Source organism: Chaetura pelagica, unplaced genomic scaffold (genome assembly GCF_000747805.2).
Source record: "Chaetura pelagica isolate M959 unplaced genomic scaffold, ChaPel_1.0 scaffold344, whole genome shotgun sequence".
Lineage (NCBI taxonomy): Eukaryota > Metazoa > Chordata > Aves > Apodiformes > Apodidae > Chaetura > Chaetura pelagica.
In genome coordinates this window covers 11,162,924-11,176,105 of record NW_009953098.1, presented here as the reverse complement: position 1 = coordinate 11,176,105, position 13,182 = coordinate 11,162,924, and the positions used below count along the sequence as shown (strand labels likewise).

At 34.2% G+C, this 13,182-nt stretch overlaps 1 protein-coding gene across 1 annotated transcript in view; it reads left to right on the top strand.

Moving 5' to 3' along the window:
* DIAPH2 (diaphanous-related formin 2) overlaps nt 1-13,182 on the top strand; it is a 195,346-nt gene that overhangs the window by 109,474 nt on the left and 72,690 nt on the right. The window contains exon 25 of the mRNA XM_009997260.1: nt 10,700-10,864. Coding sequence (XP_009995562.1) covers nt 10,700-10,864 — 165 coding nt within the window. The remainder of the gene's footprint in view (nt 1-10,699; nt 10,865-13,182) is intronic.

The following is a 13,182-nucleotide window of genomic DNA, read 5'->3' as shown; positions in this document are numbered from 1 at the left end:
CCCCCAGAAAAAAAACAACAACAAACAAACAACAAAACAACACACAAAACAACCCCAAAACAACAAACCTTTTTGGAGAAAGTGCACTCATTTCTTTTGAAGTGGTGTGTCTAAGTATAAGATACTTTAATTTTGGAGACTAATTGCCTTGTGATTATGCTCTTTGCTTTTCTGTCTGTCAAGAACATCTGTTTAGGAAAAATCCTTAAGTGTTTGTTGGCAGAGGTAGAAATTTGAGGGACTATTTCACTTTCCTGAATTTATTTCCAGTCTTTTGAGTCAAAGCTATTTATGTGCATACATTGGTGAATTCCTAGCAAATAATTGCCCAATAGTTTATGGTTATGTATTTTTAAATTAATATTTGAAGAGAAAAAAATGGGAAGAGGGCATGCACCATTTTACCCCAATGATATATGATGTGTGGTTTTAATTAGGCAACTGGTATTCAGAAGGCTTTTTGGGTGCAAAATAGACTCTTTTTTAGTGTAGTCCTTCATTCTCATTTTTTTCTGTGCTTGAGTTTGTGAACGCTTCATTACAGCAGTTGTTTTCTCCAAACAAATTTCAATTTTAATGAATTTATTTTATGCTTTTTCATCAGGTGACATCAAATAATTTTTTTCTTCTTGCTACTGAACTTCTAGACTCATGAAACATTATATGATCTGAAATATTTTGAGATTTCTAAAAACAAGAAAATGAGGATTCTGACATTGCTGCATTAAAAGAAACCTAAAAGTATAAGGAGTCGCTTCTTTTTTTCTTCCCCACACTTTTCCAAAAACTTTATCTAGATGAAGTAACATCAGATCTACTGATGGAAGCTGTTAAAGCAGGGTACAACTGACAGCTCAAATGTACCTTTCTTAATTAAATCCAGATGAAGTGAGCAAAAACTGCATGATCAAAGAGAAAGTGAATGTGGTTGCAGTTGCTCTGAAAGATTTAGGGCACACAAAGCTGTAATTATTGTTTAAGGCATCTCATTGTGGTTCCAAAGCTAATATAGTATTTATAGGAGTGGCTGCCTTACCATTGCTTTGCTGAAATAGTTATCAGCAACTAATATTTGTGTTGTCAGAATGTTCTTTGTCAATGTTTTATGTTACTTGAAACAGTCACTTTTAATTAATTTGAATATAATATGCAAAACAAATTTTGTAGTGTAATTTTGTTTGTATTAGCTACATTTTAGTTGTTTGGGTTTTTTTATTTATTCATCTAAACAGATTTTTCTGTAATTGTTCTCTGGGGAACATATGCTGGAAATCAATTACTCTTCACACATTTTCTGTTTGATATATTCTTGACTGTCATATCTTCTGTGTTGCTTTCTAATTAGTGCATGAATAGTTATTATAATTAATTTTTTGCTACCCTAAAAAATGAGAAAGATTTGATTAAAAAAAAAACAACCCTGGATTATTTCTGTTGTAAAAGATACTGAAAAAACACTTGCATAAATTATCTCAGGAATGGCTACTTCTCATACTTCATAGTATGGGATTCATGACCGTGAAGGATCTGAGCAAAGATCTATGTATTTTGTACAGGTATAATAAAATAAGCTGTAAAGCATTACCCAGCTGGAATAGTAAGGTAAATAATTTTTTACTTTCTTCTGTGATTTTATAAGATTCTTTTTGCATTTTTTCTGTCCTCTCGTGTCAGTTGTTCTGCCATTCCCATCAGTCACCCCCTTCTCTTGTCATCGTCACTTCAGAATGAGAGGGAAGACGATGAAACGTGTAACAAAGACACATTGAATGTGAAGTTCTGTCTCTACCTGTATCTGTCTGTCTAACTCTTCATCTGATATCATCTTTATTTTCCTTATTTTTAGCAGCTGACAACTTCCATTTCAGACCAAGTGTTTCTGAGTAGTCCACCTCTATCATTCATGAATGGCATTTTGCCATTCCCTTAAAAGGATGTTTTTCAGCTGTCAGGCAGTGTCAGTAAATTCAGTGTCTCTCAGTATGTTTTTGCAAAAGCAGTTTCAAAATTCTGGAGACTTCATCAGTGGAAATAAAGCTTTGTTATTGTCAAGATAAATTATTTCTTTTGCTTTCAGGAGTTCCAGAGCTTTTAGAAATTGCTTTGGTATTTCTGTCTTCTGTTTAAGATGGGAGTGTGGACATTGGGCATTATTTTCCTGTTACAATTATGGAAAAACTCCTTCACTTCTGAGGTCATCAACAGGTTGTTGTTTTTTTCTATGAAGAAAAAAAAAAAGTGTTTCAGGTTATTTTTGGTTGATACCTAGCTCTATTTTTGTAATTTTTCTGCTTTAAAAAAATACTTTTACTCAAGATAGGCAAGGTCTTCCCTTTTCCCTAGCCTGTGACTTTATAAATGCTGCCTTTCATGTGTTCTGTTTGAGGAGCCAAGTGCTTTTATTTACTTCTAAAATGTTGTTAATGCTACCACAGGAAATTCCTAAATCGACACTATAAGTCTTTGAGCAGACTTTTCCAATAGAAACCAATTTAAGAAACAGCCTGTGGAGCTTTTTTCCTGAGGCTGAATATTTTATAGGCCCTTGTTTATCAGTTTTTGCCTACAGAATTCCTAGGGGACTTTAGAGAAATGAGTGCAGATCTTTGTCTCCTGATTAACAGAAGTATAAATAAAAAAACAGTATTGAAATTATGTTGACAAAAGCTTTCTCCTGTGAATACTAAAGTGTGGAGTATGTAGAATGGAAATAGTCTTTTCATTATTGAGAAGTTTGAATGCAGAAAAATTAGGAGTTGAGTGAAAATTAGGAGTGAGTAAAGTGACAAATGTTTCTAATGTTCATTATGATGAACCTTTTATGGCCATTTAGGGAGAAGTCAGGAAGCCCCATCTTAACGTGAACTTAAGCCCGATTCTGCAGTTTGGGGAGAAGGAGCAGGTCACAGCTAGCATTGCTATGAGATGGTTCTGATCTTTCTGTGCTTCTTTTTTATGAACACAAACACTGAAATAATGTCTGTACACAGAGAATGTGATTCTTTGAAATAATTCTGATTGCTAATGAAAGTAGCAGTAAGAACCAGTGTAAGGAAGGCCAGGAAGAGGAGCAGACCTCTTTTCTGTATGGTAACTGAGGAGCAACTGTTCTTTTGTATTTATTTTTTTCTGGGATATCCTGTCAAATGTGGAATGTTGAGATAATTTGCTTGGTAATGAGAGAGACATTCTCCTACTGAGTTTTTAATGGCTATTTTATTAGTGGATCTTTAAGCTCTTTAAAAATACATGATCTTGTGTAAACATATAACATGGGGCTCCTTCTATGGGTCTTTAGTTTCTTTGGATTCTGATTTGGGTAAGGTGAAGTGTATTGTAATCAAGATTTCTGCAAATTTTTTTTAATTTTATTTTTTTGGCAGGAAACAAAGGCTTTTACACAGGGAGAGAAAATAAGGTATATAATTGTGATTTGTAATGATCTGTGTATGCTCCAGAAGTCTTGTCTTCTGTGTAGTCACGGAGATACATTATGTATGTAGTGTGAATGATAAAATGGTTAGCATCTGTTTACATACTGATAGCAGGTGAAAATAAAGCTATCAGTGTAAATGACTTACTGTTATTAAAGCTGAATTTCTGTCTCCAGCTAATACATTTTGTTTGTGTTTCTGCAGTTCAATACAAAGACTGCTCCATTATGAATTAGCCTGGAGATTAGGAACCAAGAGCATTGGTACATCCTTCATTAGAGATGATGACACTGTTGAATCAAACTTTCTGTCCTGGTTACATAAAACATACTTTTTGTCTAGTTTGGCAGTCCCTTGGTCTAGAACACTCCTCTGAAATGGCAGGCCAGGGTTGTGAAAGGAGAGAATGCAGTTCGTGTGGGTAAAAGAATTTTAGTACATTTTCACACTTACTGCTAGTTGGAAATAATTACAAAAGTATTTGTTTTCTTCTGGAAGTGTATTTCTTTAATATTGTAGATAAGTGTATCCATGGGAAAAAAAAACAACAGTGTTTTGCTCTTTGAACAGTGTATGGCAATAGATTAGCCAGCAGTCTGCTTAATGGTTTTAATTTCAGGTGATTGTGTTATTTTCACAGATGAGTTTGAAGTGTGGTTTTGGATTGTTTTGGTCAAGTCAGACAATGAGTTGTCTTAAGTGCAGATAGGGAGCTAAATCAAGCCCAATGCAGATAAATAAACTCAATTATTTGGGCCTTATAGTTTATCTGAATTGTTAGTATCTTGTGAAATGATGGTGAGAAGAATCAATTTTATTGAAAAAACAAGTTAAAATTATAAAGATCACTCCATTTCTTGAAAGAATGAATTATTCAGCCAGGTGATTTTAAAAGTGGGTGTTTATAGTTAGTAGTGAAGATTCTGACAGCTGGTTTGTTCTTAGTGTTTCATGTTTCTCTTCAACAGTTCTTATAATCTGATTTCATATTGGCACACATGGACTGGGAAGAGAGATATTTGGGTAAAGTACAGCCTGTAAAACTTAGTTGTAAATTTGCCATTATTTCTAATGGAATTAAATGGCATTATATATCCAGCTGATAAATTATTTGAGATGCTGTATATTGAAGTTGAAATTGTGTATAATTGTTGGCTAAGCCTTATTCGTTTAGATTTCCCAGAAACACAGAATGGTTGAGGTTGGAAGGGACATGTGGATTTGGAGGTCATCTTGTTCAATCCCCCTGCTCAGGTAGGGCCATCTAGAGCAGGCATCCAGAGCCATGTCCAGATGGCTTCTGAGTATGTCCAAAATTTCACAGCCTATCTGGACAACGTGTTCCAGTGCTCAGTCACCCAGTTAAGCTCAGCCTGGCTGTTAGTCAACACTTGATTCAGACCCAGACATGTAGAAGGCCAAATATGAATTAGGTTGTGAATTTTAATTAAAGGGCCTTTAGTTGTAAATGCAGACCCCTCTGTGGAAGCAGTCTCTTCTAATTGTTCTCTGATTTCTTGCCTAGTGCACACTTAATTTCCTTTTGTTGCTGATTTCTTACTGCTGAGGACTTAAGTGCCACCTGTGAACAAGGTTAATTTGCAAGCAGATCTGATGATCCACACATTGGGATTAGTAAAGTGCAACATTTATGATCACTAGTGCCACAAATGTTTTTTAATCCCAGTGTTGTATGCTTTATCTAATACATCATAAAGGCAGGCAAACAAAACTCAGCTGTTGTGTGATTATTTACATAATTCTTTCTGCCTAATTAGTTCTCCACCAACTATGTAATTTGGGGCTCCTACAATTTTACTTTCAAGCTTTTTGAGTAGGCAGTTTTTCAGCACATTTATTAGTTTTCCCACAGTGTCTGCATCAACATGTTGTGGATTGAGCTGACAATTAATGGAAGTAAAAGTAACATGTTTCTTCCAAATATAAGAATAGGAGTAAAAGATAATAGACTGGTTTTACATCATAAAAACTTCTATATTCTGCATTGGATTAATAATGAAGTTGTAATTTAAACAAGGCTTCTACTATTGATATGTTAGTTGTTCCAGACGTATCTGTCCCTTTGAAGACTTGCAATGTGGAGTGGCATTATGATCTGTGCCTTCTTTCCCTCCTGCTTCAAGTGCTCCTGACATTAATTCCATAGTTCTGCTCAGGATAGGAGAGAAACATTCAAATGTATAATTTGTCATGGCAATTTTAATAAGCCAGTTTTAATTAGACTGTATTATCTGAGACACAAAACATTCTGATGGAAGTTGTAAATTTTCAGAATGGTAAATGAGTGCTCAAGTGTTTGAAATAGCTAACAGAATAATGAATTATTTCAAATTGTAAATTTAGTAAAGCATGAAAGAATACATGTTGACATATAGGTTTTCTCACAGTATTTAGGATTATGAAGGCTCAGAGCTTTATCATTGTGAAATGATACAGTTCACTGGCATTTTGCACTCCTTAGTGCAGATTTATCAATCTGCAACTTAAAGCTAACACTGTGTTTTTCAAAAATGCTTTATTTTAAGAAAAAATAATTTGAAATAGTAAATGGATTCCCAGCGTTTCTAATGTAAATTATAAATTATGATTTACTAGAATTTTTATCTAAAACTAGTGTGTCATATAAAATGCAAATGTAGAAGCAAACAAATTCACCTAAAAATACTAGTGTGGGCAAATTTGAAGGGAATCATATCGAGATTTATAATGAAGCCAGTTCTGATTTTTAGTGATGCTGTGCTGTCTTTTGAGAACAGATTTGGTGTGTAATGAGTATTAGGATCAGTGTGTTCAGTAGAATAAGAAACCTTGATACACTGAGTAAGACTCAAGTTAAGTGGAAAATAAGTAGCTCAGATATCTAAATAAATAAGTTTAGGTATCTTTACATTCCAGACTCCTAGAAAATCCCAGGCTGATTATTTTTTACCTCCTCATTATAGTGCTAATTTATATAAATATGCTAAATCCATTGATTCTTTCCCTTCAGGCTGAGTATATTTATAAATGAGAACTTCTTCTATCTCAATGCCAGTGGCCTTTTGTTTTCTTTTGCCCAAATCTTTTTGCCATCTCTAGCATAATGGCAGCTGTCTCTTTGTTAAATGACTTTTTGGGGGTCAGCCCAAACTCGAGAATCAAGCATTATGTGGAAAACTGTTTCAGTGGAATGCTGCTTGCACCAGTTTTCAGCTTCCTGTAACCAGGAGCTGGAGGGACATGTCACAAGAACCTGTATTCACTTTTTGAAATGCTTTTGGGGAGTGTTTAGAAGTTCCTGGCAGGTATCTCCTTTCTATCTTGCAATGCGTTCTTTCTTCTGAAGGTACCGAAGACATCAGCTCTGTGGTTTGTGTGGTTTGCTGTTTCAGACCTCTGGCCAACAGCCATTGAATTCCATTTTTATAGTGACTCAGTGCCCCGGAGAGGGCCTTTTTAGGTGCTGGAACACCAGTGCATTTATTATAGTTAAATCACCAATGTCTTTTTCTACTATGGCATATTCATTACTGATGAATGCCAAGCTGCCTGTGTTGGCTTTAATTTTCTTTGTGAATGCAGTAATAGGTCTTGCTTTTGAGCAAGTGAGTTTTTATTGTGTGTTCAGGTACTTTATTAACCTTATTACTCAAGTTATTGACATATTGATAGAAATCATAGCGAATGTTAAGGTAGAAGTGATGATTTTTCCTCCAGCAGATTTCAAGTCTTTAGTATTGATTTATCTCACCTTTTTTTTCTCATGGAAGAAACCTGAAGAAAGCATGGGAATACCATTGTAGTCATTCTAACATGGACATAAATAATTTCATTCTACTCTTGTTGGTAGCTGGTGATTTTTTTTCTCTGACATATTGTGGTAGCATAGTGTCGTGGTAACATTTGCATCCGTTGCTTGCTTAATTAAGAGAATTAACACTGAAATGCCAGCAAACTGTAGTCATCTGGTCATATTTCAAAGTGCAAAAAATCAGAAAAGATATTTGTAGTCATTACAGTTGACTTTATACAGCCGTACTAATATTTACTTGTATTCTGATAATGACACTGCATGTAATATTCTCATTGCAGAAATCCTTGTACATCTTGGTATCTAAACATTGCCCCCCACTTCCTGGTGGTGGTTATTGTAAACAAACCACAGAACTGGATGGAAACTTCAGCTGGCAGCTGTAATGAAAACACAAACAAAATATGTTTGTTTAAAAAAAAAAAAAAAGTTGGAAGTTTCCCAGTCTCTCTTACCATGAGGCAAACAGGAAAAAGTGGAATTAGTACATAAATTAAATTTGGCAACAAAAGTTAATGAAGTAAAAAGGATAATGAGAGTTAATGATCCACATTTACCTGGATCTTTGTCATGAAGCTTATTTTATTTGTTTACATTTTAATCTTCTTTAGAGTTCTTTAGCAGCCTGGCATACGGAGAGTTCTACTGGATTGCAAGATAAAGCATATAGTAACTTTCTGATACCAGTTAGTACACATTTGTTTAATTGCTTATTAATCTCAAAGTGCTGTGTTGAGACCAATGAAATAAGTAGCATTTTTGGAAGCTAGCTGGAAATTGCAAACTGCAATAGCACTTCTTCAGAAATATAATTAGAAAATTTTAGAGTAATTTTGAGTAGTTGACATCTGCAGTAGCATTCAAAGGAAGAACAGAAAATGGGTTAGAGGGCATAAACTGTCCTTTACCTTTCCTTTTCCTGGCTCAAACCAGGACATTAGTAACCATTATTGATACTAGTATTATAATAATAGTACTAGTACTATAGTACTAGTACTATAATAATAGTATTTCAAAACTCAGGATTATCTTACAGAGTTGCCTACGTGGTGATTAGATAATGTAGAAGAACCTTAGAGAAAGTTCTGTTCTTGTTGCAGTGGTGTGTTTCTTAATCTTAGTCAAGCAGTGACTCTTTAGACTTACAAACCCATTTCTCTTGGTTTATATGGAAATTTGGGAGATAGGTATGATACTGAAGATAGAAAAATGTTTCCAATTGTTGTTTTATTTGGTTTTAATTTTTCAATTATTAGTATTTGAAGTGAAGTCTTGGCTTAGAATTTTCTTATGATTTTGAAACAATATTTGTGGAACAACAAGCTTGTGAGTTGTTATTTATCTTAGTTGAACAAGCATCTTTACACTTGATACTTCTGTGATTTTTATTTTGGTTCAGAATAGTGAGGATGAAACCTTGCCTAGAGTTTTTAAATAAGCACTCATTAAAGTTTCAGTCTATATTAATGCAAACTGTTGCAAGTAAATATTTTGGTACTGCAAAGTTGAAGACTGAACTTTATCAAATTTGAGGTCTATTAAGATGAGCAATTCAACAGTACAAGCTTGAAATTCTAACCAAGCATATTAGACCTCATTTCCATAAATGAAAATATAGTTATTAGTACTGGGTTTGCAATGGTATGAAACTATATAGCTAGTTATTACCATTTCAAAATCCTGATATGTATAAATTACGATACATCACATTGTTGGTTTCTTCTTTTTGCTATTCTAAATGAGTAGTAAGTACAGCTTTCCTATTCTACTGAGGCTTTAACTAAGAAGGGTTTACCTGGAAAGTAATTTTTTACAAAAAAGTTTACATTATATAAAGTTTTCAATTGTACTTTTAGAAAATCAGCTTTTAAGTGACCATTTACATACCATCTCTTTAGTTAGAGCAGGATAAGCCAGGTGAAATGCTGAGCCTCTTTCTAATGGAAGATGTTTTCAGTTTAGTTGGGTTTGTATGTAGCTTCTGAAGTGACAGCCTTTGAAGTACTCGACAGTATCCAAACATTATGGAAAGGTTGTGAATAGATTATCCACCTGAATTTAATTTCTTTATCCTGCAATTTGTTGGCTATTTTATGAAAAATCATTTTTGGGTTTAGTCTAAGCTAAAAAATAAATGGTTTATACAATTACTCTGTATGTTTCTTTCTTCTATATAATTTCCAGGTTGTTTGTTATTCAGCAGAGAGATGGGGATCTCAAAAATATGGAGTAATTAGGAATGTTATATTAGACAGAATCTTAAATTAGAGTATGGGGAAAGGTGGAATCATGAGCACCACTGTATTAAGAATCAGAATCCGCATGGAAGAGTTACTACAAGTTAAAGCCACAGGCAGCCAGGCTGTGTGATTTTTGTAGTTCAGGGAATAACTTGTGTTTTTTCTTCTTGGGTTTGATATGTACAGCACACCACTTTCATCAGCTACCCTTCAGGATCAGCAGAACCAGTTCAATCATGTACTAGCTGTTTTTTTTTTAACAGTGATTTGAGACTTTGTATCTTTGTGGATATAAACAACCACCACAGAAGAAAACAGCAAAGTAAAACTTATTTGCTTCAAAGTAAACTAGTATTTCCCTTAGTTGATTTCACCACTTCTGTTTATAAGGGTTATGCCAAACTTCTAACGACCACTGTCAGCATAGAAGCAAATACCAGTTTCTTTTCTAGATTTCCATACTTCTTAGGAAAATAAACTTGGGTTGTTCCATGGTAGTTTTCTTACTCATCATTTTTCAAAGCTGTTTATTGGTTTACTGGGGCAGGTGGGTGGGTATTCCATTTTTTTTAAGTTCAGTGAAATCACATAGTTGAGAGAACCCCAGATAATAATACCTAGTACAGGAAACCTGAGGTATGAGCTGAGCTGTATGGGGCATTTCAGAATCCACAAAGACAACACATTTATTCAAGGTAAATAAAAGGTAAAGAAAATGAGATGTTATACTATATATAATTTTGTCATTGGTAGTTAAGCACAATACCAATTTTATGTATTGTATATATGTACATGAGATGGAGGATGTAATGTCACTTGAACAGAGTCTCATAACATACTAATTTTCAGTATGTCTTTTCATAGACTGTATTTAAAAAAAAAAAAAATTATTACAAGAAAAAAATATCCAAGATGCCTGGGAATTTTCAAGTCAGCTGTTATAATTGTATAAATTTGTATTAATGGCAAGTCTTTGCTATAGGAAAGGGATCATTTAATGGAAAAGTGTGCCACCACCTTATGTTGGTCTGACCTTGCAGACATGTAAACGTCATGGACCATGATGCAAATGGAACAACATGGAAATGTCATATTTGAAAACAGGACAGCACTGGTAGTTCTTCCAGTTCTAACCTTTGTACTGTTTTCTTTACTTTTTAAATTTTCTTTTAGATTTTATAATATTTGAATCATTTTCCTTAACAAAACCTTACAGCTTTGCTGAGAGTGCCCGAGAGCAATATGAAAAATTGTCCAACATGCACAACAACATGACCAAATTGTATGAAAATCTGGGAGAATACTTTACCTTTGATCCCAAAGCAATAAGCATAGAAGAATTCTTCGGTGATCTGAGCAACTTCAGAACTCTGTTTTTGGTGAGTAATGCCTACAAAACATATGTATTCTTATTTTTTCTTTATCCCAATTTTAATTGTTTCATCTTCTCTCTGTTTCTCTTGTTATTGTATTAGGCAGGAAATGGGTTGAGTGTTTGCAGAGTTTTTTAAGATTTTGTTCACTGATAGCTACAATCCTGCAGTTTGTAAATTGCAACTCAACTGTGATTGTGGTTGAGTCATATGGATAACTAGAAAATATTGTTCCTCTTTTAAAAAAATTGCCTGTTGGTTGACACAGAACACACAGGCATGATACTGAAAAATATGTCAAATCAAAACCTGAATGAACGTGTCTACAGGCATGTTGTATTACAAACTGATGGTGCCTTAATGATGCTGTGATGGTAAGGCTGAGACTTTTCAATGAGCTCTGTATTGCTGACAGAACTCACGAAGTTTACTTTGATGCCTAGGTTGTTATTTCCAGTCATCCAGTGTGATTGATGGCAGGGTGTGGCATTTTTTTATGAAGTAGTTTAATAATTGCACTTTAAATAGTTAAGGTTTTTAATCGGTTTCAGGTAATCTTTCCTAGTGGCTGTCTGGGAGCCATAATGAGCTACACCACAGGAAGTGTACAAGGAGAAACAGGTGCCTGGAATGTCATGTTGTGTCTCTAGAGAATATTTACTTCACTTGGAAATACCACCATTTACCATACAGCTGTGGCTCACTGAGCTGTCTGTTGCCAGTAGCTGGGTTAATTTTTCATGTAATCATAAAGACTTTCATTTTCACTGTGATGAAAACTTTTACTGCGATATATTGAACTATTGATTTTAGAAATGGCTGAAATTTTTCTTTCTTGTTTTGTTGTGTTTATCTCCCCATAAGCAAATATCCAATTCTTTATCATTAGTAAATAAGCCTGTGACAAGACTTGCAAGGAGCAGGGTTAGTTGCCATCAGATATTTCTGTGCATTTAATGTTTCATAAATTCAGTGTGTACCTTTTCGGTTGTGGATATCTGAATTTGAAAAAATACTCTGTTGTAACTCCTTGGAACAGACTTCAGCCTAGCAACATCCAAGTATGTGGTGAAAATCTGTCCTCATGTGTTTAAACTGCTTTGAAGGTGATGGGAGCTAAAAGGCAAATGCTTTCTAGAAGGTATATTAGAAAGAAAATACATCCAATTTCTTTCTTTTTTTTTTTCCTTTCTTTTGACTTCATAAAAGTCCAGCTGATGGTCTGTTGCTCTTTAATGATTATTACTGAATTTCCAGGTAGAATTTTTATAAGAGATTCATGTATTACTATGGACTGACTGAGTAATACCGGGGGTTTTCAGTGGGAAAATAAGATACATCAATTCTGAAGTGCAATAACTCTTCTAATAAAAAAGCTGGAATATTTTTGTTGACTTTCCAGATGAACCCAAAGTGGAAAGGAAACTACTATATGTGCATTGTGGTTGCAGGAAGAGTTGAAATTGTCATTGTTTCAGGTTTAGAGTGAGTTTGTAAGTAATTCTGTAGGAGTGGAGTGTTGAATTCAGGCATGACTCTGTTACTGATTCTTAAGTAATGGATCTTGGTTTTGCAGTAAAAAGCTGTACTTAAGACTTGAAAAAAATGATAGTGATAATAATTTGACTATTGACTTTTCTCAGCATCTTGAACTCTGGTCTGTATGTAGGATTACTGCTACATGTTTTCATATTATGATTTCAGTAACACTTGTTCTTTTAAGTGTCTTTGTGTGGGTATGACTGATCAGGTTTTGTGATTAAAAAAATAGCAAATAAGATGAAATGCAATCTAACTGACTACATTTTATCCGTGTTTATTGATTTCTAGTTAAGAACAAAGGAATTCTGTGAGGTTTAGGTGTGTACCTTCATACAGAGGGCAAGTCTCTGAGTTTCAAGATATAATAGTTTTATATGTTGTACAACATTCTTTTATAGAAATAGTTGTTACAACTTTTAGCCTTTAGTATAATGGCTGTGATGTATGATTGTAAGAGTGCTTTTTGATGACTTGAAGAACAAAGGGACAACTGAAGAGAAATCTGGGATTAAATGTACTGATTGTGAAGGAATCATCACAAGACTTGTGGTGGCAAAATTTCAAATGTTTGGACATGCAGTGCATCTGCTGATGATTTAAGTTCCACTGTCTGCTAAGACACAGTCTGGGTTATCTTATGAAGTTTTTATTTTTATACTTCCAGTACAATAGAAACACTATGTTGCTGGTTTATCCATGTCTAAATTAATGCAGTTTTGTTGGTTGGACTAAATAGATTGTGTAGTTTAATTTTCTGCTCCAACCCAGATCAAGTTAGAACA